Source organism: Cygnus olor, chromosome 7 (assembly GCF_009769625.2).
Source record: "Cygnus olor isolate bCygOlo1 chromosome 7, bCygOlo1.pri.v2, whole genome shotgun sequence".
In the NCBI taxonomy this organism is placed as follows: domain Eukaryota; kingdom Metazoa; phylum Chordata; class Aves; order Anseriformes; family Anatidae; genus Cygnus; species Cygnus olor.
The window spans coordinates 17400164-17427483 of record NC_049175.1 but is presented as its reverse complement, the minus strand read 5'-3'; the positions used below and the strand labels follow the sequence as shown (position 1 = coordinate 17427483).

Below are 27320 nucleotides of genomic sequence, written 5' to 3'. Positions count from 1 at the left end.
ATCTCCAAAATAAGAGACTTGATTATACTTGTGTTATTAGGTGGATAAATTAAATAAAATAGTGAAAGTTGGTTAAAATCATGAATACTTCAAAAAGTTTTAAGTTATATAAGTGATTGCATCTCTGTATTAAAGGAATTCAGAGTTGAATCTTTCCTTTAAGAATTGAACTGTGCCTGCACAAACAATAGAAAATATTCCTGTTGCTGATCTGCAAGATTTGTAGCCTGCTGAAAACTTTAATCAATGTGAGGGAAATAGCTTTCATGTCAGAGCTCATAGATTATGTTCAGAAACAAATTGGAAAGAACAGAGAGGGCAACAGGCAGCAGTTCAACATGTCTGTGAAAATTAAGCAAAGCTTCTGTTGACAGAATACGATAAATATTCATTTTTACAGCTGGTTATGTCTAATTTTTTGCTGCCTCTAATTGCTACATCTCTGCTAAGAGATTGTGTTGTTTCAGGGACAAGTGTACTTTCTAGATGCAGCACCAGACTGAACAGACAAATACTGTTAAGAGTGGTGGCACTTTCTCCATCCTATTCCTAAAGCAAAATAAGGTTTATTTCACCGTTTTACTCCCCAATTTATTTTCTGATCATTAGCCACGACTAATTTATTCCCCTGTCATTATTATCTTTTTGCCAGTGCAAGTCTGGGAGGAGTACTGCAGCAGATTGTGCTGCTCCTCACTGCTTGGCAAGTCTGTCCTGGGCCTGCCTCTTTCCTTATGGACCTGGAAGTAGTAATTAGCAGTCTGTTTTTATAGTGGAAGTGCTGAGATGATATTGAGGGAAGGACTGGTTCAACAGCAGGAGCTGGCTGAAATGCTTGGAGAAGTTTCTTCTCCAGAGGTGCAAAAAGGGTAGAGCCTCTGCTGTATCACAAGTACGTGCAGCAGTGAGGCTGGGTTAGGCTTGCAAAGCACAATCTTCTTGTTCTTCCTGAGAGAAGAGATGCAATAGATGAAATTTTCAGTTTATCTTTTGCCTCCTCTTGTAACCACCTTATAGCCTGAAGTTTTATGGGGTTTATCTTTCCAGAATGTTTTCTGCCATTTCTGAGGGAAATATGCAGAAGCAAAGCATTAGGCATGTCCATTCTTCTGTGAATAACTCTCAAATACTTCTGTAAAAAACTTAATTAAGAAATTAACGTGCTTGTTTCAGTAGTTTTCATTTAACACTTGGAAGAAAGGTACATAACACCTGTTTTCTTACACAAAAATAAGTTGAACTAAGGTGACTGAACTTTAATTTAAAAACAAATAAAAACGAGTTCCTTTCTTGTCATCAGAGTTTGACTTGGCTGCAGTAACAGGTTAATGTGAAACTGCATCTTGTTCATATTCAAAGAATTATTTAGGATGCAGCTGTCAGTAACTGAAGTACTACACACTGGATAAATAAAACTGTCAGTTGAATCAGTGGAGCTTGCCAATATTTCTGAAATAGAATAGGAAGCTGCAAAATCAAGGCTCTGCAGAAATGTATCCTGCCCGAAAGGGAGGTGTGCACTTGGATGCTCACAGTGGTGACTGGTGGGACAGATCTACAGGATAACCAGGAATCCATGAAGTAGTGTTCCTTGTTGCATTTACAGATGTCATGTGAAAGGACACCTGTGGCCATACAGGATAGCTGGATTTCCCTTTTGTTACAAATATGGACAATGTTGGTCTTTTATCGTAGGTCCCAAATCTGTATAAATATATTTGTGAAGAAAGTCAATTATTAACATACGCTTACCTTGTAATAAACCTTTAAGGTTTTAGTTGACTTAATTCTCTTGTCAAGCTAAATCTAGAGTAATGATGTTTTTTATGTAATATGTCAAGTTCTTTATTCAAGCATTTCAATTGACATCTTCTACACATTACACCTGAGACCTAGTGAATTATTAAACATATTGAACATTGCCTTCATAGCAGCTTCGATTAGAAAATTATTTTTTGACATTGCCATTAGTACATTCCCAATTAGAGAAGATGAATTTAAAGGGGAAAGGATTTTTTTAACATACTGAAACTTTGCACTTACTTAGAAATGTTATTAAGTTACTGTACTTCCGAATAAGAACTCCTTTCCCAAAACTTCTCTTCTGCATCACCTCTAGAGAATGTGACAGGTGTGCAGGGTGATGTTCAGTGTACTAAGAGACGGTCGCATAGAAGGCTTTATGTGGTTTATATGTCTGTAGTTTATAGGTCTGAGTGAAACCTAATTGATCAGATTTTATGGGAAATTTGAGATCTGGCATAAGTGTACCTTCTTTTGTAACACATTTTGCTTTCATTCTCTTGTAAAAATTTGTTATTGTGCTACTGATGTTAGTGAACCTGCAAATGTTACCTCTTTGGCATCCATGAGGTAGGCACTATGCAATACCTGTCTCAAACTTCACATTCCTCTTTCAACCATAACTTAGATTAAAAAGTATCTAACAAAGGCAAAACTTCAGATCTGGTAAAGCTGTAATGAAGTAGTCTCCAGCTTCCACAGCCACTGAATGCCCTTCTAAGCTACTTCTATTTAATCGTGGCCTTAAGTGTAGCTGTCTAATCCTGTCCTGTAATTAAAAATAAAAAAGGTTTCTCCCGAGCAACAAGTGATAGGATAAAAGGAAACACCCGTAAGTTGTACCAGGGGAGGTTTAGGTTGGATATTAGGAAAAACGTCTTCATTGAAAGGGTTGTGAGGCATTGGAGCAGGTAAATGCAGGGAAATAGTTTAGTCACTGTCCCTGGAGGTATTCAGAAGGTGTGTCTGTGGTGCTTAGGGACATGGTTTAGTGGTAGACTGGGCAGTGCTAGGTGAACGGTTGGACTTGATGATCATGGACATCTTTTCCAACTGAAGTGATTCTGCGATCCTGTAAATCACAGCTCAGTGTTCCTGCCGGCTGGAGTGGTTGTCTTCGCTCCTTTTGCCTGGCCTTCCTGGAGGAGTTGTTTTAGGGGGAGGCGGGAGGAACTGGACTGCATAGTATGGCTGAGAGTGAAATGTCTGCTGTTAAAATCATGCATGTGTTTTGCAAGAATTAAATGAGGTTGTTTTGAATAATTCTGCTGGCTTTTCGTGTGTGTGCACTGGATTAACTTGTAACATGGTTGATCTACAGCTGATTGTTTTATCGCTGTGAGGGCTTCTTGGTGTTCTGGATGCTGGAAGGAAAAATCCACGAAAATGGAGGAAGGCAGCTTTTTCGTGACATGCTGCTATCTGCAGCCTAAGTCGGACATCAGTGCCATTATTTCCGTTCAAATGGTATTTCAAAGTCTTTTTTTTACAGCAGCAAAAGCCAGTATTTACATCCCCCAGGATTAGATGCCAAATGGCTTATTTCAGTTAGCAAAAAAAAGCAAATTCCTAGGGTCTGAAAGCCCATGGAGGAACTTGGCATTGTCTTATAATCTAATGCCAGATTTGTTTTAGTTAATAACTGCAAACAAAGGCTGCTGTATTTGGGCTAAAATGGGAAAGGTCTCTCAACAGAGTATGTATGTGTAGTTCATATGATTTTATTTTAGTAGTAGCACTTGCTCCCATTCGTGTGTGCTGGTTCAGCTGTTTGTGTGGCTTTTTGGTGAATATACAGGCAGGAGAGAGAGCTGCTTAAAAATAACCTGGCCCATACCACTTCCCCCAGATCAGGCTCTGGCGCTCTGCAGTGCTTCATTTAACAGGCTCTACCAGTTGATCTTTTTGAAATAACTTCACCCCTATTTTAATTCGTGTGTGTTGAACCTCTCTGTGTTGAAGAATCCTATGAGAATAAAATCTAACATTAGAAAGGGGCTACGTGTTACTTGATTATTGCATGAAACTGCTAGAGAGGGAAAATAAAATGCCAGGTATTATGGAAAGAATTAATCCCTACTTAGCAACAAATCCAGAAAGTAGGCATTATCCTTTTTTGTTGTTGTTTAACTAATGTCAAGGTGACTCAAAAACCTGTTAAAGTGAAAAAATGCCAAAGACAGGCTTGGTTGTGTGTTGTGGTTTTTTTTTGTTAACGTCGTCCAAAAAATATAGGATGCAGCTCAACAGAGGCATAAATGCAAATTGAGGCCTGGATTTTTAAGTCTTTTCCCATTGTAGTGCCAGCTTTAGTGGCTTTTCTCTCCTGAATGTACCTGTATGGATCTTGAAGGCATAACCCACAGATGCTTCAGAATGCTGGCTTGAATGATTTTGGTTTTCTCTTTGTTCCCAGCCTTCTAAATGACTTCAGAGCAGTAAAATGTTTGTCTAATATGTCAATTTGGAAAAACGATTTTTTCTTCAGTGTACATATGAGGCTTAGAATGCACTCCTTACATCTTGGAAGAACTAAAAATGGAAAATGTTAATGTTTCCATAGGAAATAGGAGAAGGAGTTGCATCCACTCCAGAATAGCTAGTGGCACTATTTTCTCCAGGGCTACAGGAAATTACTCCAACTGTACGGGACTGTTGTTGGTTGATTTCTTACTGTCTTGCTTCTCCAAGCTCTATATCAGATTTGCTTGACCAGAGTTACTGTCCATACTTTTGTTTTCACAAATTATTGTTATCAGAGATAGTATTTTGCGTTGGAAATCAGTGTTTTTTTTTTCTGTATAGGTGATTGTTTTCTTGTTAAACTTTGTTGTAGTAGTGTGTAGGAGAGCTTGAGTAAGCTGAATTTTGATACAAAATAGAGCTTTATTTGGGGCTCAAATTAATACTGTCTACTAGGAGTGGGTCCCAGTTCTCAGTGATAACAAAGGAGGGAGCAGGAAGCTGGGATTTGTTTACATTCACTTTATTTTTTACTATTTGGAGAGAGAAAACATTCACATAGAAGCAACTGTTATTTTTTAATCTCTAAATCCATTGCTGCCTGAGTTCTTGTAAATGTGAGCCCTTTTATTGTGTTTCTCTTGAAAAGGAAATTGAGGTGTGAAAACATGGCTGTTAACTGCATTACTTCTGATTTGTAGACGCTGAAAAATAACTTTCTGGCTTGAAGGGGTGGATATTTTTATTTCCAAATGCAGCCTCTTGTGCATTCTTTGCATTGTTCCTACTTCTGTTTTCTGTATTTTTTTCGTCTATCTTTACCCTGATTGCTTTGTTTCTTCCTGTATGCTATCTTCTTGAAATTCCTCAGAACTTTAAAATACTTCCACTTTATAATGAACAGTATTCCTAGCCCCAATGGGGACAGTCAATGAGCCTGGAAATACTAAAATGGAGAGTGAATATCATCTATTGTTTTATCTATTTGTTAATAAGTTCGTAGCTTTTGTTAAAGTAAAAGTGTTCTCACGATCTATATGTCCAGATAAAGCTACCATAAGCAAATGGATCTTCATCCTGTGCAGGTAAAATAGCACAAGGATACTTTGAAACCTTTCCTTATCCAGTCAGTGGGAAGCTTCTTCATATGGAAAGGTAGAATTACAAGAACAGTCATGTAATTGCTTTAATGGTTCTGTTCTGAATGTCCTTTTCTGTTACCTACTTGAACATAGCCAAGAGGAGTTAAAGACTCCAGCAGTGCCCATTCTTCCATCTGCTTGGTTTGTGTTCGTTTTGAGCCAGCTCATTAATAAATCGTTAACAGTGCTTTATTTATTTTTTTTTTCAGAGGATGTAATGCAGACTACTTACTGTGAAATTGACTTGGACAAAGGAAGAAGAGATGCCTTTGTGTATGCTATCAAAAATCACTATTGGTACCAGATGTATATTGATGACTTGCCGATATGGGGTGAGTGATGTGCACTAACAACTTGATTGCAGCTACAGGATTACAACCCACTGTGCTAGTGGGTTTTGTGAAGTCATCAATGAATAAGCTTCATTACAAGAAACTCTCAAGTATGTAGAATTTATGTAACCAAATAATACAAATGAGTTAAAGGGTTATTGCTTTGTTGGAAGAAGTGGGTGACTAGTACTAACGAATTGCACAAGCAGGGAAAGCCAGTTTTGTTTCTCAGTTACTGATTTAATAATACTAAATTCTTAGGGTTAAATTCTTCTAAAAGTTCAAATAAGTGGTAATTAGATAGGGCAAAGTAAGGTCCATGTTAGTGTGTTCACAAATCGCAACTTCCGTAAAACATTGTCTCAGTGTTATTTTGGTAGTTCCTCAGTGTGTTAATAACACAAGGTCTGTTTGATTTACTTTTATGGTAATTTTGTGGCTTTTAACAGCTTTGCATGTGCAGTCTGTGGTTATATGGAATAGTTTTATTTCATATGTTCCTGTACAGTTCTTAAAATTGTTCTTGCTGAGTGCTATTAAGACCAGTGCTTCTGGTCTAGAAGTGCTTGTGTGTTATATCAATTTTATGTGGCGTCACTGCCGTTGTCTCATAAACTCTCTGTCACTCCCCTGTACCTAGTCACAATCCTAGTAAAGAAAGCTCTGCACATTACTCTTTGTACTTTACAGTAATAGTGATCAACCAAACATCCCAAACTCTAACCTCTCTGTTGTTGATGTAAACAGAAGGGAAAGGAAAAGCACCACAAAAGGCTGTTACATTAAGGTTTTTGTTGTCTGTGTTATGAGAAAGATATGAAACCCCAAAATAAACAAAACCCCACAACACCTACAAAAATACAATTTAAACCTAATGGTAGAAGTCCTTCGATCGGTAGTACGCTGAATGATGCTACCCGTCATTTCTCCATTCTGACAGAAGCTGGGTTTCTTTTTTTAGCTCTTACTTACAATTTTAGTTGTTTTTAGAAAGTAACTGGCTCTTGAGTCCCAGCCAGATATGCTAGAGCTTTATTTATCTGTTAGTCAGGAAGTCTCTTCCTTTTTTATTTTTATCTCTTTTTAAGAGATACATTAGAGTGTCTGACAGAAGGACTAATACCATCTTAGTTCTGTTCAGCTGGTTTGCCTAGGGTGTGTAACAGCTCTGTGACAAGGCTTGGAGTAGGTCCTAATTAATTGGTAGCGTTTACTGTGCTTCTTGTACAGCTTCTGGAAGGCTTTTTAAAAAGTATGCATGTATGACAGTCGTTGGTACAATTTTTTTTTTTATCGTTTTGACCTTTCAGAAGAGGGAGGGGGAAAAAAGGCAACAGATTTTCCTAGATTGGTGGCAGCTTTAGACTGCCCAAGGGTGATGGATGCTAGGATGGAACCATGTGTGGCTAGTCTCAAACTTTTTTTTGACTAATTTTTCTTGTTTTGTTTTTGGATTTTTTTTGTCAGCTCAAATACTGAAGAACAGATATACTTACAAAACTTTCTACGCACTGACAATTTCATGATCTGAACTGAAAAATCCATTTTAATGCGAATCTGGTGTTTTTAATGTTCTTCAGTAGTGTGCTCTCTATGCACTAGAAGTCATTCCTAATGCTACAGCTTACAAACACGTGGGCTCTGGGTATCATCTTTTCTGGGCTCATCCAGGTAGTTTCGTAGTGCTCTCCTGTCTCCTGAAAACTTGAGTTAAATTCGTTTTGTATGTTCTTCATTGTGTTCCACCTTAGTAAGGCTTACTAATGTCAAAGTCAGTGTGACATATGCACAACCATTAACGTTTGACATTATCCTTAGAAAGTCCTCAGAACATCCAGTAAGGAGTACTCTACTTTCAATAAAGTCCAGGTGTGAAATACCTTTCTTAACTGTTGGGGACTAAAAGTAATGACTTCAAACTGCTGTTTGAAGGCTTTGGAAGGATTGCATTTTATGTTTTGACCTGAAAAGGGCAACTAACTCTTTTTAAGTGCATTCAGATAAAACTGTTCAATTTTCTGTTTTCTCCTGTGCTGCTATCCCCCAGTGGAGTAGCTAGGCTTGTCTGTTTCAGGACATCTCCCAAAGTATATGGAGCAGGGTATTAGTTCATTCCTTCAGGTGCAGCAATTGATCAGAAAGTCCTTTAAGTGCTTTAGAGATCTGTATTGTCACTGTTTTGGATAATGCCGTGGGAACAGATGGTGTGCCAGGTGTTAGGCTGTATGGCAAAGGCGCAAACTGCTTCACGTATGTGGCATATACGAGGCAATTCTGACAGATGAGCATGGGTAAAAAATACAACAGAAAATACCTCCTTGGAAATTAAAAGCACACATAACATGTAAGTGCCATTCCTTCACACCTGCTTCTTTGTTGTAACCTGTTTCATGTCCTTCACCTACTTATTCTCTCTCCCACTCCTGGTCTTTGTATGTCTTGTGTGCTTTTATTGTGGGTTTCCGTCTTGTATGTCATCTTCTCTGTGATGTTCTTGACACTTAGAAAACAAGCAGTTGTTATCGTTATCAGTGTACTTCATTCTCTGGAATTTTTCTATAGTAGATTATTCATTTTGCAGTAAATTATTGAAAAATAACTTAATCATGGCTAAGAATGAGCGAACTCTGCTTCAGGAGCTTCTGAGCAGTGGTCAACATTGGAGGTGACCAAAAATCTTCAAGTAAATGATTTTTTAAATTTTTTAAGAGAAAGTAACAGAGTAGTCAGGAACTGGGTTTTTTGGGGAACTAGCAGAAACTTGTGTGCAAATGAGAGCAAAAAGTGTGTTCTGGGAGATCAACTAAGGAGCAGAGAATGAAAGCAGAGTTCTGAAAAGGAAGGGGAGTGAGTGAAGGGATAGGCTGAACAAGGAGATGAGAAAATATAGAAGTCTGGGGCTAACTTATATTCACGGAATTTAGATCTGTGTTCAGTTAGTTCATCATCAGGTGAGAAGTCCATAAAGAAGTCTATAAAATTAGAGGAATTGTTACTAATTCTTTTGTTGCTTGTGCAGTGTTTGTAGCTGAATGCTTTGGTGTTTTAATGCCACTGCAAAATGCTTCTTGCAGGTGACTTTAATACATGGACCATACCTTCAATCACAGTTCATAGAAGGAACATAAGGTCTCTGTGTTCTCTTTTTACTGTAGTAATATTATTTTATAGCTGCCAAAACTTTTGTAATCTATGTTTCTAAGCATAATTACATAATTTTTGAAAAGCATACCTGTAATAGATGCTTAAACTTGTTTCCTGTACAGGTATTGTTGGAGAAGCAGATGAAAATGGGGAAGATTATTACCTTTGGACTTACAAAAAACTTGAAATTGGTTACAATGGCAATAGAATTGTGGATGTCAATCTGACTAGTGAAGGAAAGGTGAAACTGGTGCCAAACACAAAAATCCAGATGTCGTATTCAGTAAGTAATCTGTTGATGCTTGTGTAATAAGAAACTTTACATGGTAAAAGAGCTTTAAAATAGTTACTTGTGTACCTACAGCTATGTATGGATGTAAAGTTATATTAGAGGAAGATGCATCTTCACTATTTCAAATATTTTTTTCATTACTGAAGAATCTTGGTAGGTTTATTTAGAGTAAATGTAAAATGAGTATTTTTGAAATACTTCAAACCTACCAAAGCTGCTATAATCTGCAGAAAAGTGCTTTGGTAGGAAAGGAAGATGTCCAAAAAGATATAGAGTCTAGAACTGTAGAGGACCCCAAAGAAGCTACACAACTCCTTAATGTTTGGAACATCTGCAACATAAATTTGAGCTGGATTCTGAGTTAGGAGCAAAACCCACTATAAACCTTTGTATTTTGCTGGCAGTTAGTATTAATGCTTACTTTGTTTTTGCAGTTGCAGTAGAAATTTATAGCCTTATTTATAAAGTTTTCTTTGAAGCCTTCTGCTTTTGTATTGAATTGTTGTGATAAAAGGTAATGAATCAATTGTGTTTGCTGATCTGCGATAATGAATTTTTTTTAGTTTTCCCTTCCTTGATTATTTGACATTACTTAAATCTCTAATGGATCGCTTTTGTCACGTTCACCACACATATACAGAAACCAGTTCTTAATGCATTATTTTTCTACAGAATGTTAGCAGTAGGTGTCAGCATAAGATTTTATTTCAGAGAATATTCTTGCTGCTATTATATTTGCCTTATTTTGAATAAGTTGTACTGTTTGAAGGGCAGGTAATTGTTCTTATTTGTGCTTTCTCGAGTTAAGTTCCTGCTGCAAAATTGACAGTAGAATTTTTGCAATTTTCTATTTCAAATACCACCAGCATTATGAAGTCCATCTGCTCTCTTAATTTGGAGCTGGACAGTGCTGAGTAGCTGTCAGTAACTAAAGTAACATTAGATGTTTCTTTTAAATACTTTTGGTGTACAGAGCTAAAGGCTTATCTTCCCGTCTCTTCTGGCACCACTGGACAGTTGCTGGGCTGGCAGGCGTGTGGTGTTTAATTCCTGAATTGTATCATTGTATCTAGTGGACTTACTCTAAACAACAGTTCTTAATTGCAGGTACTGTAATGAGAAATGTATCTGCTTAAAGCAGTGCTGAACAGTGTTCAAAGTTTTGAGCTGTTCATCTTGAACCATGCTGTAATTTGAAGTGATAACATTAATATCGTACCTAAGAGTGAGTGTAATCTTTAAGTCTTTCAGTTTTAGTATGTCACAGGACTGTGGTGAGTGATAGGGGTATTCAGTTATGTTTGTAAGCTTTCTTCTATAGTGAGTAAGAAAGCATCTTCTGGAAAAGATAGATACTTGTCTTGTATTTTAAAACATGCAAAACAGAGTTGCATTAGTTTCATGAACAATAAAAATCATGATGTTTCTTAATCTCAGCATGCTTTTGAAAAAATATTAGCATAGATTTGTATTTTATTTCTGGAATTGCATTTAAAAATTTGAATAAAAACAATCTTGTGAAGGATTCTGAAAAATACTTTTTGTACCATATTAGCAACTTCATCAGTACAGTTAACACTTCCAAATCCAAAGCAGTGCTCTGCACAGCTTAGGGAGTTGACAGCAGTAATATATGCTGCTACTCTGTGATAGTATGGCCATAAATGTATACTTTTCCAATTGTTTTCAGCTTTGTTTATTGCTGATTGAAGTGTTCACATTGCAGAATGATGTGGCCTTAAAGATTTTAGGTGGCAGCTTTTTAGCTTGTAGCTTTCAAAATTTTAGTGCCTGTCTTTTTAGGTCTACCTTGAACCCTTTTATCCAGTTTCGTTCCAGGCTCCTTGTGTCTCAGTTTATGCCCTTTTATTTCTTCTTGGCATGTTTTAAATCTCCTCTTATATTTTCTCATCTCCTTCACTTCTGCTGGACTGCTTCTTTTTTTCTTTGGCACTGTACTCAGAGAATTTGGGTACAAGATGCTGATGTCATTGAATACCAGTTTCAATGCATGGCAGCAAGATGGATTTCAGCTGCTATGAGGGGAGCAGAAGTAGAGGAAGTTTTCATCACTCATTGCAACACTGGTAACGTTCTCCACAAGCCTCTTTCTGTACGAGTCAGTACATGGAAATGTTGAGAAAGGAAGCCTGCAGTCAGAAAGCAATCTTCAGAAAAGCATCTAAAGTGGATGATTTAAAAAATTTGTTTTGGGTTTCTGCATGTGGGTATAACTGAATATTATAACAAGTTTCTCAAGTGTAAATTTTTCTCTTTGTAGGTGAAATGGAAGAAGTCAGATGTGAAATTTGAAGACAGATTTGACAAGTACCTTGACCCATCTTTCTTTCAGCATAGAGTATGTACTGTTCTAAGACAACCTTACAAAATAACCCTCTAAAATGGGTGTGTTAGTTCGGAAGATGTCATGGATTTTTTTTTGTCTGTTCCCATTACTGTTCTTCTAAGGAGAAAATGAGTCAGGGTGACCGGTTTGAAGCAACCAGTGATTAATTTATTTCTGGACCTTACATTTATTCCCTCAGTGTCTTGGTTGTGTGGTGGGTTTTTTTTGTTTGTTTTTTTTTTTTTTTTTACTTGCATTCTTATTTTAGGTTTGTGAATTGTCTTCTGCACTGAAGCAGATAGATATCATCATGCACTGTATTGTTAAACTTCCTGAAATCACCCATCACCTTGCTGTTCTGAATTTCAGGCCAAAAGGTGGTTTGCAATTTTTAGAAAGGAGCATTTTTGGGTTTGGGGTTACTTTTTCTTTAAATTGCTTGCCTGTTGTATGCTCTGGCAAGCTGGCTTCTGCCTCCTTTTCCCTTTGCAAATTTGTGAAATGGCGTTTGGGTGGCACAGAGGTGGGAAACTACTTTTTTATATAAAAACATAAGTTCAAACAATCACACCTAATCATAAAGTGAATGTTGGAACTCTCTCTGAATATAATCTTTCACAAACACTTTGAATGTAATTCTTTGATTGAAACATTGGCCATCCAACGTGCTTTTCCGTTATACAAAAAGCTTAATTGTGCTGGACTCCTTAAACTCAATATTGCTGTGTTGTAAACTGCTTGAGAATTACAATATTAACTTAATTGAAGTAGCACTCTGGTACTTCAATTGAAGTACAGTAAGCAATGTAGAAGCTTTCTATGTAGAATCTAGGACTGCAACAACAACTTTTTTGGACAGACCTGAAGAACCTCAGTTGATATGGCATAGAGCTACTAGGCAATAGAGGGTTATTTAATAAAATAAAAAATCTTCAGGTTAATTATTTCCCCTCTTTATTGTTCCTCATGTCTTTGTGGCCTGTAAATTTGAGGTTTTCATCCCATTTAGCAGCTGGCAAAGAAATTTTCCTCTATTTACCTGATGTTGTGAAGTTTAATTCTTGTTAGTCTGATGTATTGATGCAGACTGGAGCCTACTGGACTGCTGTATTAATGGTAAGGTGTTTTGGGACAACAAGACAGGCAGGTCTAAGACTGTATGTTTTAAGTGGTAGTTCTGTTGCTTAAATAGGGTGGCTCCAGTTTTCTTTAGTGCTTCTTCAGTAAATGTCTGCATGCAAACTTCAGGTGTGCAGCAGATACTAGGCAATTCAAGTAGATACATTCACACGCTCGGAAGTGGTGAAACTTCAGGGACACAACTGTACAACTCCATTGCTTGTCAGTTGAATAACTACAGTATGTACAATTCTGAGTGAAGTAAATGCAAAGCAAAAAGGATTAGCGTAAACTAATTGATGATAACAGTTGTGATGGTTTAAACCTGTTATTACAATCTCCTTAAGGGTTGTATACTGAGCTACACTTCTTTCTAAAATTAGAAGTTTTACATTCTGTTTGGAGCCTGGTAAAAATAGAAGGCATACTTGTCAGAGGCCATACTTTGGTCCTCTGCAAAGGAAATGTTCTGTTGGTTTTCTGATCGTGAACATACCTTTTACTATCGGAAACCTCTTTAGGAAGGCAGCAGTACATTGTGTTGCCTTTACTTTGCCCAAGGGAGCATGCATGGAGTTGTTCAGACTTTGCTGGTGCTTAACTAAACTGTGGTACGTTGGTCATGAGGAAGTTTGGCTGTTGAAAAGCTTTGTGTGGTGTTTCACAGGCCAGTTTTAGTGGGACGTTAGCAGACTATGCAAATCTAGTGTTGCTTACATTAGTGTTGCTTGCTTAGCTAGTACTGATAAGCTGTTCTGTTATCAATGATATATCTGTATTGGAACAAATTTGAAACACATTTATGAATCTGAACCTTCAGGATGTGTTTTCTTTTTGTAGATTCACTGGTTTTCAATTTTCAATTCTTTCATGATGGTGATCTTTCTGGTTGGCCTAGTGTCTATGATATTAATGAGAACTTTGAGAAAAGATTATGCAAGATACAGCAAGGAAGAAGAAATGGATGATATGGTAAGATCTGCATTAATATTTTTATTTCAGGCTTACTGATTTCTCTTCATACGTTCGTTGTGTTAGCTGCGATTGAATGGCTTTCTTCGGGTAGACAGAGGACTCCCGATGTGTGTCTTGAAAGTGTTAATGGTTTTCTTTGTAACACACTCCTAGGTTGCAACCCAGAATTCTGTCTGTAGTCACTCTGTTAATGTTCATACTCAAACTTAGATGAAATGAGGTCCATTCTGAGTGTGTAACAGAAGCCTGCTTTTTCTTCTAAGTGCTTCAGAGGATTTTGGAGGCAGGGAGGGAATCTAATAGAATTTATTGCATCGTGCATTTAGATGGTAATTTTTAGCATCTTAATAAGCATCTGAAGAGTAAACATCTCGCTTGAATGCATCGAATCTAGAAGAAAAGTCATACTTACACTTGAAGTTGCTTTACTAAATCAAACCTTTAATATATAATTAGCTTGTGTGTTTGTCATTGATTATGATGACCAGACTTAATTTTTTGTTGTTGTTGTTCCTAGGACAGAGATCTAGGTGATGAGTATGGGTGGAAGCAGGTCCACGGAGACGTTTTTAGACCATCCAGTCATCCTCTAATATTTTCATCGCTTATTGGTTCTGGTTGTCAGATTTTTGCTGTGTCTCTTATAGTCATTGTTGTTGCAATGATAGAGGATTTATACACAGAGTAAGTGTAATTATGCTGTGCCTCCCACATATAAATGATTAAATGAACAAAATAATTACAAAAATGAATGTCTTAACTGGTCTCGGAAAAAAAAGTGTTGAAGAGTTTGTAGCAAATTATCAGTAGTAGTATTTAGGAGAGTTCTTTTAACTTTTAGTGACGTTTTGTTGTACTATTGCCACATGACGTGATCTCCTTTAACTTCATTAAGCTTTTTTAAATGACATTATGAAACTGTAGTTTGTTTCTCTGCAGCATTGCTGGTAGATTATTTGGGCAATAAGTGTTAGAAGGTACATGGTTTCACTCCTGTTTTCATCTGGAGTGACAGCATTTTCCTGTCTTACCCTTTTTTTTTTTCCCGTTCTGTAAAGATTGTAGTATGAGTTTACTGTGCTGTGACAATGCGTTAAGTCAATTTTATTCACAGCTCTCAGGACTGGAGATTTAATCTCTTACATTTTTTGAATCAGATGCTTCTCAACCAGTGTTGCATGCAAAGCCTCCAGCAACAGGTGGTCTTTGTTCCTGACTGGAGACAACTTTCTTAAAACAAGCTGTACTCCAGTTTCCATTTAACGCACCAATTATGGTTCGCCTCAGTCTCTACCTTGCTTTTGATTTTGGAAACTGGAGAAAAGTTGTGTGGTTTTCTGTGTATGTGTTCTTTTTCCCTTTCCCTTGCATATCACCTGTAACCATTGGTTTAACAAGTTGCAATACTTCTGATATACCACTAGAGAGAACTCTTGTTTTTGAATTTACCTGCCTTTTAATAGCATGTTTACAGATCTACTCTGTAGTCAGTATCTTGGCATATTTTCATTTTTCATAGGGTGTTATTCCCTTTTTTGGTCCCATTTGTCGTATTTCTGGATAGGCTTATATACACACTTTTAATTGTACAGCATATTGGCCCTTTAAGAGAGGGATTGAAACCATTTTAGAATGTTTGTGCACTGTAGTGAAGCTGTACGTTAGCAATAGCAATTGTAAAAGGCATCAGAACAATAATTTTTAAAATTATGTGTACGTAATCTTTTATTGCAATAGGTCTTTTTATTACTTTCCTAGTGAATTTAATTCTGTGTGTATAACTGAGCAGTTGACCAAACCTCGTACAAAGAATTTGTATGTTGAGGAAAATAGCAGTGCAAGTTGGAAAATGCTGTAAACCAGAACTACAGAATGATTGCCTATCGATGTTCTTCGGGTCTGTTAAAACTCTTAGAAGTCAGGCACCTGATACCAGCTAAAAGCCTCTCAATGGAACTTGATCATGTCAGCTACTAATTTATTAATACTGGATTGTGTTTTCAGCAACTTTGCCATTAGAATATTTAAAACATAAGTGAGTAACCTTTGAGAATAAGAAATTTTGAGATAATTTTAGATGAGCATCTGCTGGTCACTTTACGGGTAGCCTGTGTTTACGCATGTCACTTCAGACTGTGCTTGATCTTCTGTTTTTTTCTGTATGTTTCCAAAGTGGCTTAAATCAGGAGAGCTGTTAAAGCTGGTCTCTGTCTAACTTTTTAAAGCAGAAAAATAACATTTTCAATAGAAAAAATATCACTTTTCTTAAATGGAAATATTGTTTATTTTTTTTAACAAACAAATGTTACTGTACTGTCCCTTTAGGGTATGTGACCAGCAGTATATTTACTTAGTTTGCTTATTCTAGTCATGAAAGCTGACTAAAGATTGCTTCTTTGAGTAAGGCAGGCATCCAGTAATTTTTCATCAGAAGCCAAGATACCAATAGTCTGGAATCTCTCAGAGCAACTAATGGGGAGATAATACAGCAAATTGAAATTTTTCTGCTGCTTTTTGCTACCAAAGGATAGCAGAGGGACGTGGGGAAATAGCTCTATTCATGAATAACATGTCTAGCTATTCTTAGATATTTTAAAAATGTGTTTTGGGATGGTTTTTATAATTTAAAGTTATTAGCTTTTGCCTGTAAAGTTTCAGAAGTAATGCCAAAATGAGTGCTTCAACATTTAATGAGGTGATAATTTCAAAATATCTAAACTCTTCTGATTTGACTACTCCATGCTGATTTGTGGCTTCATTATAGTTTCTAAATCAGGTTTTCTAATTTTCTGTAAGATGAACACTTCCAATCTTACAAGTTAATTTCTGAGGGATGGCAGAAACATCATTCAGAATCAGTCTATTTTTGTTAGCATTGGCCTTGATATTAAGCAAAGAGTAACTTCTATCTGCAGTAGTTGAATCTTACACTTAATATTAAATAGTTCTTAATACAAATCAAAATGCAAGTGTATTTTGGTCTGAGTTGAGATTTTGTACTTAATTCCACTGAAAATTAAATGCAGATTAGGAAAGAATGTTGTATGTTGCACCACTGTTTTCCAGATTGAATTAGATTTGTCCAGAAGCTTTGAATACAAACAGTTCTCATTTTTATGTAGGTTCTACAACTTACACACTTGCTTTTAATTTTCATATTACATGAAACTACTAGTTTTCTGTTTATTAACTTATAATAAACTAAACTTGGGAACTTTACATTTTGCTCTAGTACTGTTTGCTTTTCTGTTTCATTTATTAAATCACTTCTTGCAGGAGAGGATCAATGCTTAGTACAGCTATATTTGTTTATGCTGCAACATCCCCAGTGAATGGATATTTTGGAGGAAGTCTTTATGCTAGACAAGGAGGTAAATTGTTTTCATGTTTCAGCATTTTTGGTACATTGCTAAATGGAAATGTTATTTTCTGACTTACACTGGTATAGAAGTATCTTCATGGAGTTAGGTCATTCAGATGGAATCCATTAAGATAGAAAATATTTTGAATATATAACTTTCATGTTACTTTCTATTCCATATTGGCTGTCTATTCTAACTAAAGATAGCTGAACTATTTGGTTAATTTAAAGGTAATAAGAAATATTAAAGGTAATAAGAGCTATTAGCAGTTGTATCTTTTATGAATTGCTTGTTATACTCTTTCATACAGTTATGCTTGCGTCATGACATCCAGTGAGTAGTACAGTCTCTCCCTCTTCTGTAACGTATGCTGTTAAGCAGCTCACATCATCTCCAGATGACTCCTATGTAGCCCTCCTCAGTGGGTACTGTTGGATTTGTTTACTAACACTGAAAGGATGAGTGTACAGTACCTACTAGGACATGAGTTATGGGCAGGGAAAAGTGTTTATAGCAACTTTTTGAAGGAGATTCTTCTCCTTTTCAGTATGTGCTCTGCTTTGTACAAAGCAAATCGAAAATGAGTATCAGTAGAGAACAGAAACCCAACAAAGCTGACATAACAGATTTGGACAGTGTGAATTCAAGTGCTTCCTACCATACCTCTCTGAGTTATGACTAATGGCATCCTTGTAGTTCCACTAGCTTCATCCATTCCCTATGCAGCAATGAGAGACTAATCAATATCTATTATCTTCTACAGTGCTTTAGGGAAAATAATTCTGGTGATTTTGCAAAAGATGTTTACCTCCTTAACAAGACATTTATTAGTATTCAGTGTCAACTGTATTGAAATCCATTCTGAGTTTGGAGGTTAGATGTCTATATTCATGTGTTGTATGTATCAACCTAATGATTTGTAGGTAAATCAGTTACTGATCTAAATGTTGTACTTTGCTCTACAGTTGAGCCAGATTTGCAATTTGTCTCCAGATCAAATGTAATAAACATGTAATAAAAGCACGTGAAATGCTATTATGTTGGCTCATGGTGAAAATGTATATGATGATCTTGAAAAGTGTGTGCTGTTTTTTCTGGCTGTTTTCTATTCAGTGCATCTATGTTCTTCATAATTAAAATATATATATGGTATTTAAGAGCTTAGAAGGTGAAGGGAATACAGATAGTGAAAATTCTTAAGGTATTGCCCAAGAGGTGCTTTGGTTTTGAGCTCCTCGGGGAGCTCTAGATATGGTAATAACTACTGACAAGTGTTGCTGTTTCCTTAATGTTTGGGGCTTAGAAATAATTTTCCTTCTAACTTTTCTACTATTGAAGATGCCACAGTTCAGTTTTGCTGTATGTTAAGTGCTGTGGCATTTTGCTTTATACCAAGGATAGGCAGTTCTTTAATGCACCCTGAATGTATGGAGTCAGCATAGTTGGGTCAAGTCAACCTGGAGCAGGTGTTTCCTGAAAGCAGCTGTACTAGTGAGCTGTCCCCAGAGCAGTGCAGAGCTCTCCTTCAGTGCTGCTGTAATACTGGGGTGTGAACAGGCTCTGCAACAGGGCCAGCTCTGCTATCTCTGTCACTGCTAATCTGTAGCCTGAATACACTCTTATGTTTCATACCCCAGTTTCGTTGGCCAGCTTTTAGTCAGCATATGCTGCCAGCCAGAAAATGATCACACTGTATCTCTTTGTCTCGTCTTTTCACCTGGCCTAATAAATTGATTAATGTGCTGCATCTTGCAAGTTTCCAAGAGCCAAATAAAACTGTTAGTTGAGACTTGGCTCTGGTATCCTTGTAGTATGTTGTTACTTATTTATCTTTTGGGGGAAGGGAACTAAACACCTAAATTCTGGAGAGCTTGCTGGTATTTTCTTGAAGAAGTTATCAATTCCATTGGAATGTTCCTTCTTACAGGAAGGCGATGGATAAAACAGATGTTCATTGGAGCTTTCCTTATTCCGGCAATGGTGTGTGGAACTGCCTTCTTCATTAACTTCATTGCAATCTATTATCATGCTTCAAGAGCTATACCATTTGGAACCATGGTGAGTCATTTTAATGGAGAATTTAAACACCACTGTAGACACAAGAAAACTACCTTTTAATCAAAATACAATTGTGAGTCATAGTTTTAGCTTTCTAGTTAGAAATTTATTCTGAGAGGGTTTTAAGTTCTTCAAGTATAATTTCTTTTAATCACTACAGCTATTGGGTGCCAACAACAGTCCTCTGCATAAAATGGCACTTCTGCTTTCTGTTCCATCTTCATTCTGTAGCAATCTTAAGTATAGCATGGAAAGTTAGTAGTTTGATTTTTTTTTTTTTTTTTTCTTCTGGATGACCAATGCAAACTGGCTGTAAGCTAAAATGCAATACAAAAAATACAAAATAACTTTTTTTTTTAAATGGAGTAGTCATTACTTTTCATGTTTGTGCTGGTTATAGTTACTTCCTTATAAATAGTATTTTTAATGCCTGCCTAAATAGAAAATTCATACATTTATTGAATTAGTTGTTATAAAACTATTAAGTACAAAATCAAGTTAAATGTGTATAAACTGTTTGCTTTTTTTTTGTGGTTCTTTTCTTCAAGGAGTTAGGTTAAAATTTTATCTTTGTTTTTATTAATCGGTCTGTGCCCCAAAGGAATATTGTATTGGTTTATCTTTCCTAAGCTTGCAGCCATGTACAGTACTGTCAGAAAGGTTTACAACAGTGATCTCTGACATGTGTAAAGAGGCTCTGTTTTACTGCTGAGCAAGCATTTGTGATATCAGATTTCTCACTTGTATTCCCATTTGGAACTCAGAAATGCTGAGGGAAGGGAATTCCACCTGGGTTGAAATTTGTCTTGTAAATCTGTTCAACTGACTTGTATTTTAAGATCATGGAAACATGTATGTGTAAAAGCAAATGGGAATATAAATCTTCAAGGGTCACTTAATCGGGATGTTAGGACTCTTTATACATAGTGATTTTAATGATCTCGAGGTTTTATGAATGTTTGAATCATTATAACTGGTCATAAAACTTCAGTGGAGTTAGCAAACTTTTAGTAGGAGTGGGTTATGGATTGGAAACTTCATCAGAATAAATAATGCTCTAATAATTTTGAATTAACTAATGAAGCTGGTTTGTAGAAGGCAATGAAAATTGTATGAAATTACCATGTTATGCTTCAGTCTGAAGTCCCCGGGAAGCTTTCTAGCTACATGGATAAGATACCTTTGTATCTTTCTGCTTTTGTTTTTAATGTAGTGAATCTTCCACAATTCTCTACTGTAAACTTGCTGCTGATTTCTTGTTTTCGGGAAGTAAAATCTCTGTCAGCTAAATATACTAAACTCAGAAATGACTTCATTTGCCCTGGGATGTCTTGAAGCCACCCTTCTTGATTTAGTTGCTGGCAAGAATTAACTGTTTTTTCTTCGGTACTGTGAAACTGGAAAAAGCAGATACTGAGTTTGAAAAGAATCACCGAGCTAAAAGGTTGCTAAAAGTCTATGCTTAAATATGGCATCCTGTGCTTTGCCTGTTTCATATTGCTATTTGCCAGTGAACTTCTAGGACCAGTCTCTTCTCTGTGACTTAATCCCTCCCTCGAGAGAGATTTTTCTGTTGACGGTAGGCAAGAGCAGCTGATACTGCTGTCAAACCAAGGTATCCAAGCTAACATGCAGTGGCTACTTCTTCGATCTGCCTGGTATATGCTCTTCTGCATTTTGTGTTTAAATGCTCAAATTGATTGGGCCTTTCAGGACCTTCATACACGTCACTGTCATTTCAGTCTGTTTTGTACATCAGAGCTTTGTCCACCTGGAGTATCTTACTCCTGATGTCTGGAATCTCCTGAAAGATGTAGTAGGTACTGGGAAGATCCAGAGTTTGTTTGTGCAATCATTTGTCAGTCTTGTCTCTGCATGTAGCCCCTTTGGATATTTGTGCAAGCTGCACTGTTACAAACCTTATGCTGGGAAATATACTATGAGCAGGAACAAAGGCTTTAGTTTCTTCCCTGGGATATCTTTGTTGCCTTTTTCTTCAAAATACAGTAAACAATGTGACATTTTATTCAAATATGAAAGCTTTTTAAAACCTAATGGTTTAACACTTCTAAATCCCTAAGCATACGAAGTTGATATAAAAACCTGTGTTTTCTTTCATCTCTTCATCCTTATAGATACAGAGTGAGTGCAGTTCAATTCTTTGGAGCCCAAATTTGTTATTTTGGAGTTGTTTTTTGTTTAAATATCACATTACTGCTGAACATGGAGTACTTCTGAAGGTGTTGTACACCTTGGCTTACCTTCTGTTGATTCTTTGCGAGTGTTTTCAGTGTAATGATCATTTTCCTATTTTGTTGTGTTTGAATTATAAACAGAAAATGGATCACGGGACAATTGAAATAATTGTAAATAGTGGCAAGTGAAGTGAGCTCTCTTTACTTTTACAAGGAATGTGATGGTAGTCCTACACAAAAATACTTAGAAAAGAACCATGGAATCATTAAGGCTGGGAAAGACTTCCAAGATCATCTGGTCCAACCATCTAATATTGCCCACTAAACCATGTCCCTCAGTACCACGTCCAGCCTTTTCTTAAACACCCCAGGGATGGTGACTCCACCACCTCCCTGGGCAAAATTATTCATTGAGTAAAAATTCATTCAAAATTACTTATTAAGTAATGCAGAATTTCTGTAGAGTACACCACGATAGAATTTAAAGAGGCCACCTTAATGCTGGCATTTCACAAGTTGTGTCTGGGTACGTTGTTCTGTGTAATAACATAATTTCAAGATTCTCATTATGGCTAGTATGACTAATATTCTGACTGCAGAATCCGAACAGCTTATGTTAAACTATTTAGATTGTACCATTTTTGTTTTGTTTGAGCAGTAGGTTCCTGTATGGCTACCATTTCCAGTATGCATTCTTAATGATTTAATTAAATAAGGTTATTCACATAGAATTTCTCTTGGGGTCAGTACCCTAGTGTACACATCATTTATACCTTGTCTAAACTAGAAAGGTTTCCTCCGACAGCTTAATCCGGATCTCTGACAGCTTTAAGTTTAGTGTTGGCTGCCACTGAAAATGGTCGACCTGATATCACCACAGATTTTCGTGCATTGAGCCAGATCAGAAAATGATCTGGCTGAAATACTCCTGGCTAAAAATAGAAGGAAAAAAAAAAGATATACATTTAGAGGACTGATTCTTCAGATTGCTTGAAAATGACTGTGGAATCTTTGTCAAAAACCTCACTTATGCTGAAATAGATACAGCTTAATGCTTCTGGCTACATTTTTTACAGTTCTGTTCTTTACTCAAAGTAGCACCCTAGATTAGCAATATAGTTGTAATAAAATTAATAACACTATTGAAGCCTTCTATTCTTTTCTTGTGCGTTTGATGTCTTGGCAGATTCTGTGTAGAAAACTGTACTGTTTCACTGTACAGATTTTGTACCTCTGTACTGCAGGAGAGTTTCATGCTGTCTGAGGGTGCGTTTTTGGTAGGTGACAGGAAAGATCAAGCTGCTGCTTTGACAGTTAATTTTTATTGCTTTTCTCTTTTGTGCATTAAGCAGTCAAGGCACCGCAGCCTGCCAGTAGCTGTTTAATATTAGATATGCTCATAAAAATTTTAATTATCACCTTTGAATGAAGTTTAATCTACAGTTGTCAGAAAATATGAAACACATGGCACTCAAACATAAATTATATTCTTCTCAACAATGTTTCCTTTCATATAAGGAAAACTGAATTCTACACATTCAGTCAAGGGCAGTAAATATTCTTCCTCCTCAAAATAAAAAAAAAAGGGAGAGGGACTAGAAAGAATGTAAGCTTGGTGAGGTTGATGATCTCTCTTATGACAACTAAAATCTGCAACCTAAGTCACGTACTGATTTATGAATAAGATATTTTATATAACAAAAAATGCAGTGGATGAAATAAGTACGTTTTAATGTACAGGCTTGGTAGAAAAGCTCATGTAATTTGCCTTCATTTGCATGGATTATGGAGAATGTGTGCTTGCTTTTTCACTGAAAAACTGCAATTTCAGATGTAGTAGATCTGTCCACATAATTTGTGTTTTCTGAAGTGGTAGTTAACAGCATTCTCTGAATTTCTCTTGGATGATGTTACAATAATACTTCTCTTAAAAGGCTCATTAAGACCTAAATCTCACACCTCTGCCTGCTATTATTGATTCTTTTCAAAAATTAAAAAAAAAAACACAAAACTTTAGCCTCCCTCTGCCGGAAGGTGCTTCTGTGGGAAGGCAGAGCATGCTTCTGTGTTGATCCTTCCTTCATTTCCTCTTACCATTTGTGATGGTGAACCAGGGGCCAGTTGAGCTGCTCTTGCCATTGTAATCTCATTCTTTGAAAGCTGTGGGGCAGAAATCGCTCTTTTTCAGCTTTCTCTCTTTTTTTTTTTTTTCAGATAAGATACTTATTTACCCCACTACCCTGTGTTTGCTTCAGATTGGCTTTAAACCCTCTAGGCTTAGGCATTGCCAGTCTGCATCCTCACTGCCCTAGCAATCTGTGGCAACAGGCAATACTTGTTTAATTTAGGAGGGAGTAGTGTTTTCACCTCAGATCTGAAATTTAAAGGAATATGCCTGAAATGGCAGAAGCAAAAAAAGCTGGCTTTCTCCAGTCATCTCTCACATCCAGAGAAGACTGTTACTGCCAAGAATGAAGAAAGTAATTTTCAGCAAGCATCAGTCTGAGAAGGTAGGCTACCTTGGGGGTCAGACAGTGAGTTGAAAGCAAGAAAGAAGGCACACATCAGCAGCGTGTTGACTAAACAACAGCGGTTGTTTTGGCCAGTCTTCTAAGACTAGCAGGTTGCTTTCACCAGGGCAGGGTTATTTCAGAAGACAGAACATCAGCTTGGACAGCTTGTCAGATGCAGGTAGAAGTGGGAGACATCACTGAGCCTACACTGTGGTCTCCCCTTGCTCATTTAGTTTGCCCTCCTTTGCACTGCAAAATCATCTCAGATGATTTCTAGACTCCTTAGTGACTCTAGGTAAAAAATGCATTCCAAATCCAACAGAACGTAGCATTGCGTTAAGACAGATGGTGCATTGTTTAACAAAGCACTGGTTTATCTTAGTTCTTACTAGATTTCACCAAAGGTTCTAGCTGTTCTACCTGAAATCTGTTCATTTTTCAACGAAGTAGAATGCAAGATAGTACAACATTATCAGTCATGGCTTGGCTGATCAGATAGTGAAACCACAAGCACTCAATTTTTCTGATGTATGCCAACTGCAGATGTACTGGGGACAGGTTGGCAGTACTTACTGAAGCCATTATTCAAGGAACATTGGTCTGTCTTGGCTTGTTCTATGTAGGTAAACATTTTTAGGTTTCAGTGCTGCTGGTGAGTCAGTCTCCCAGACAACACAACAACCATGCCCAGTAGGAGGAAGTTGGGCCTACTCCTTGCCCACCTGATTTGATTGCACTCAGCTCTGTAGTTAGTGTCAATGGAGAGAGATGCTACTGACTGCCTTTCCTCCTCTCTGAGTTTGCCAGATAAGCAATTAAACCTGGATGATTTCTTCCCTGAGGTTATATTATTTCCATGCAGATTCTCTGTGGTAGATGAGTTTTGCAAGACAAGCAATTACAGGCTTGTAGGTTTTGTTCCAGGTGAGCTTGGAATTCAAGGCTGTTGCTGGATAGTTTCTTTCTACAGTAAAGTAGTGGATTTGCTCTCTACCAGTATCCCCAGCCAAAGGTTATTTCTAAGATCAAGAAATGAAGCTATGAACACCTTGATAACGGCACTGTAAAAGACGGTTCCAACTGGATGAGCAATATGGATGCCCAGCCCTGCTTCTGCCGAGCTTTGTGTTTGAGCCAGGCCTGAAGCCTCTGTGCCAGCACGTGTGGGGAGCACCATGGACAGAGCCAGCCCACCACGCCCTGTGCATGCAGGATGCAGAGCAACCTCTTCTTGCAATGGAAATGGTTTCAATATGGTCAGCTCGGAAATTCTTTGGAGCATGTCCAGGCCTTAATTCTTGAATGTCTTTCTTCCCCCTACGGCTCAGACAAGCTGAGATTTTTTAGTCAAGATCCGTTCAAGTTTATTTAGTAGTGATTTCAGAATGTTATTTATTTTTGTGGTAGTGCTTCTCTTCTCCTGTTATGTTGAAGGGCTTTTAAAGGATTTTAGTAAATGTGGCACTCAATACGTTGTTATTTCGTAGTTTTTGGTGTTTTTCTCTGAAAATTCTCATCTACTCATTCTTTTAGATTGAGTAGCTTTCAAGTGCAGGGTCTGCATCCATTAAGTGATTTATATGCTTCTGTAATTCATTCTTAGGTGACCTCAGTGTCCTACCTAAGAAATTGTGCTTGTTTTGCTTGTGTTTTTCCAGTAATGGAAGATGATAAATGGGAGATATTAAAAGTGTATTAAATGTATAAAATCTACTTTATTATTGCCAAGTATAAATGCTACTTAGTTTCTCCTTATTTACTGCTGAGGCTTCAGGTTTTAGTGGCTGATGATATAATGCTTTAATAACATCTCGAAGTACAAAGCAGTCTGGAGAGCGTTTCTGCTCATTGACCACCTGTTTAGTGTACCCCTTCTGAGAAGCATAAAATCTTGCTCCATCCGACCCCTGGCAATATTTTCCATTCACATCTGGCCCAGGCTAGTGACAGTATGCAAATCAGTAACAGAGAGATAACTCTCTCTGTTTTGTCAGATGTTACCTTAAACTCATGTGATTGACTTAATGTTGAGTCTGTGTTGAGCTAATGTAGTACAACTCCTCATCACAAAAAGTTAACAAAATATTTGATGCTAATTGATTTTGTGCTAAAGATTTGAGAGTATTTTACATCTTGCTAAACATTTAAAATTATCCTGTTTTGGAAGATAAAAATATATTGCCTTCCAGGAATAGCAGAACTACATACATATGTTGAGGGGAAAAAAAAAAAAGACTCATGATAAACTTCTAAGGAGGACGTGCCATTGCATAGCACAGGAACATTGGCTTGACTTTGCTGTGTTGTGTGTAAACCTAATCTTTGTATGTAAGTAGGGCCATTGTGCTTCTGAACTGAGTATTTTTGCATACCAGTGGTCATTTGTGTTTTTGGCAGCTCTTAATTACCTGGTTGGTTGAAAAAAATCAAACCCAAAATTTTGATTGGTAGCATTCTGACATGGCTTCACTATTCTTGTTTGGGTTCCTTTTTTTGGTTTGGATTAAAAATCTCATACCCGTATTTGTCTTAATTATGTATGTGACTGCCTAACTGCTAGATGTTAAGTCCAAGGGATAAATCTGCAAAAAGTTAAGAGAAGCTGACAAAGCTCCAACTGACAAAGCACCATGAAAATTTCAGTTGCATTCCTTTGTGATGCTTTGTGATGTATTGAATATAATGATTAGAGGAAAAACAGTTAAAAAAAATCTATAATAGTTATGTTCTCTGAATTGATGTAAGAAAATATCCTTAAAACTTTTTAATAACATCTACTACAAAGTTTCTTAGGAAATAAATACTTTAATTAAGTAGATGTATATTGACTAATTCTGTATAACCAGGAGTATGATTCTACAGCAATAACTACTAAGGACTAATATATACAGGATATGTTGGTTATCTTCTTTCATCTTTTTATACGTTTTTTAAAATTATTATTTTATTTTTCATTTACAGGTGGCAGTATGCTGCATTTGTTTCTTTGTCATTCTTCCACTGAACCTCGTTGGTACGATTCTTGGCAGAAATCTGTCGGGACAGCCTAATTTTCCATGTCGTGTCAATGCAGTGCCTCGTCCCATACCAGAGAAAAAATGGTAAAGACAACTGTGCATCTTAACTTAGATGTATTCACTTCAGTACATTTAAAATGACTTTTCAGGTGTGATCATTAAAAACCTTTCTAAAGTAACTTTTTTTATTTGCTTTGAGCTGTATCTAGAAGAATACCCGTACTGAAATTTTCTTAGTATTTTTTTTTCTGTTGGATAAAAGCACCATGAGCGGGTAACAGTTAATAGTTGTAGCAGTTCTGGATCACTGGTTTACATTTGGCCTTAAGTACTCTTCAGTCTCTTATGTAAAAGTGATGATTCCAAGGCAGTTCTGATATGGGTATCTTGAAACTAAACCTCACCTCTTTAGTTAATGCCTCTTACAGATTTAGGATTGAATGTGCCTTAGAGGCAGACCTGTTCTGTTTAATGGTTTCCATGTTCAAGCTGAGATATATTTGCAGGGTGAAGGTAGGGAGAAGCTTGCAATGCTCTTCTGCACTTTTGTTGATGGCA

General features: G+C 36.9%; 1 protein-coding gene across 1 annotated transcript in view; it reads left to right on the top strand.

Moving 5' to 3' along the window:
• Positions 1–27320, top strand: part of TM9SF3 (transmembrane 9 superfamily member 3) — a 44330-nt gene that overhangs the window by 9703 nt on the left and 7307 nt on the right. The window contains exons 3-10 of the mRNA XM_040564209.1: positions 5618–5740; positions 9007–9167; positions 11458–11535; positions 13483–13614; positions 14135–14301; positions 16894–16988; positions 18907–19037; positions 26707–26846. Coding sequence (XP_040420143.1) covers positions 5618–5740; positions 9007–9167; positions 11458–11535; positions 13483–13614; positions 14135–14301; positions 16894–16988; positions 18907–19037; positions 26707–26846 — 1027 coding nt within the window. The remainder of the gene's footprint in view (positions 1–5617; positions 5741–9006; positions 9168–11457; positions 11536–13482; positions 13615–14134; positions 14302–16893; positions 16989–18906; positions 19038–26706; positions 26847–27320) is intronic.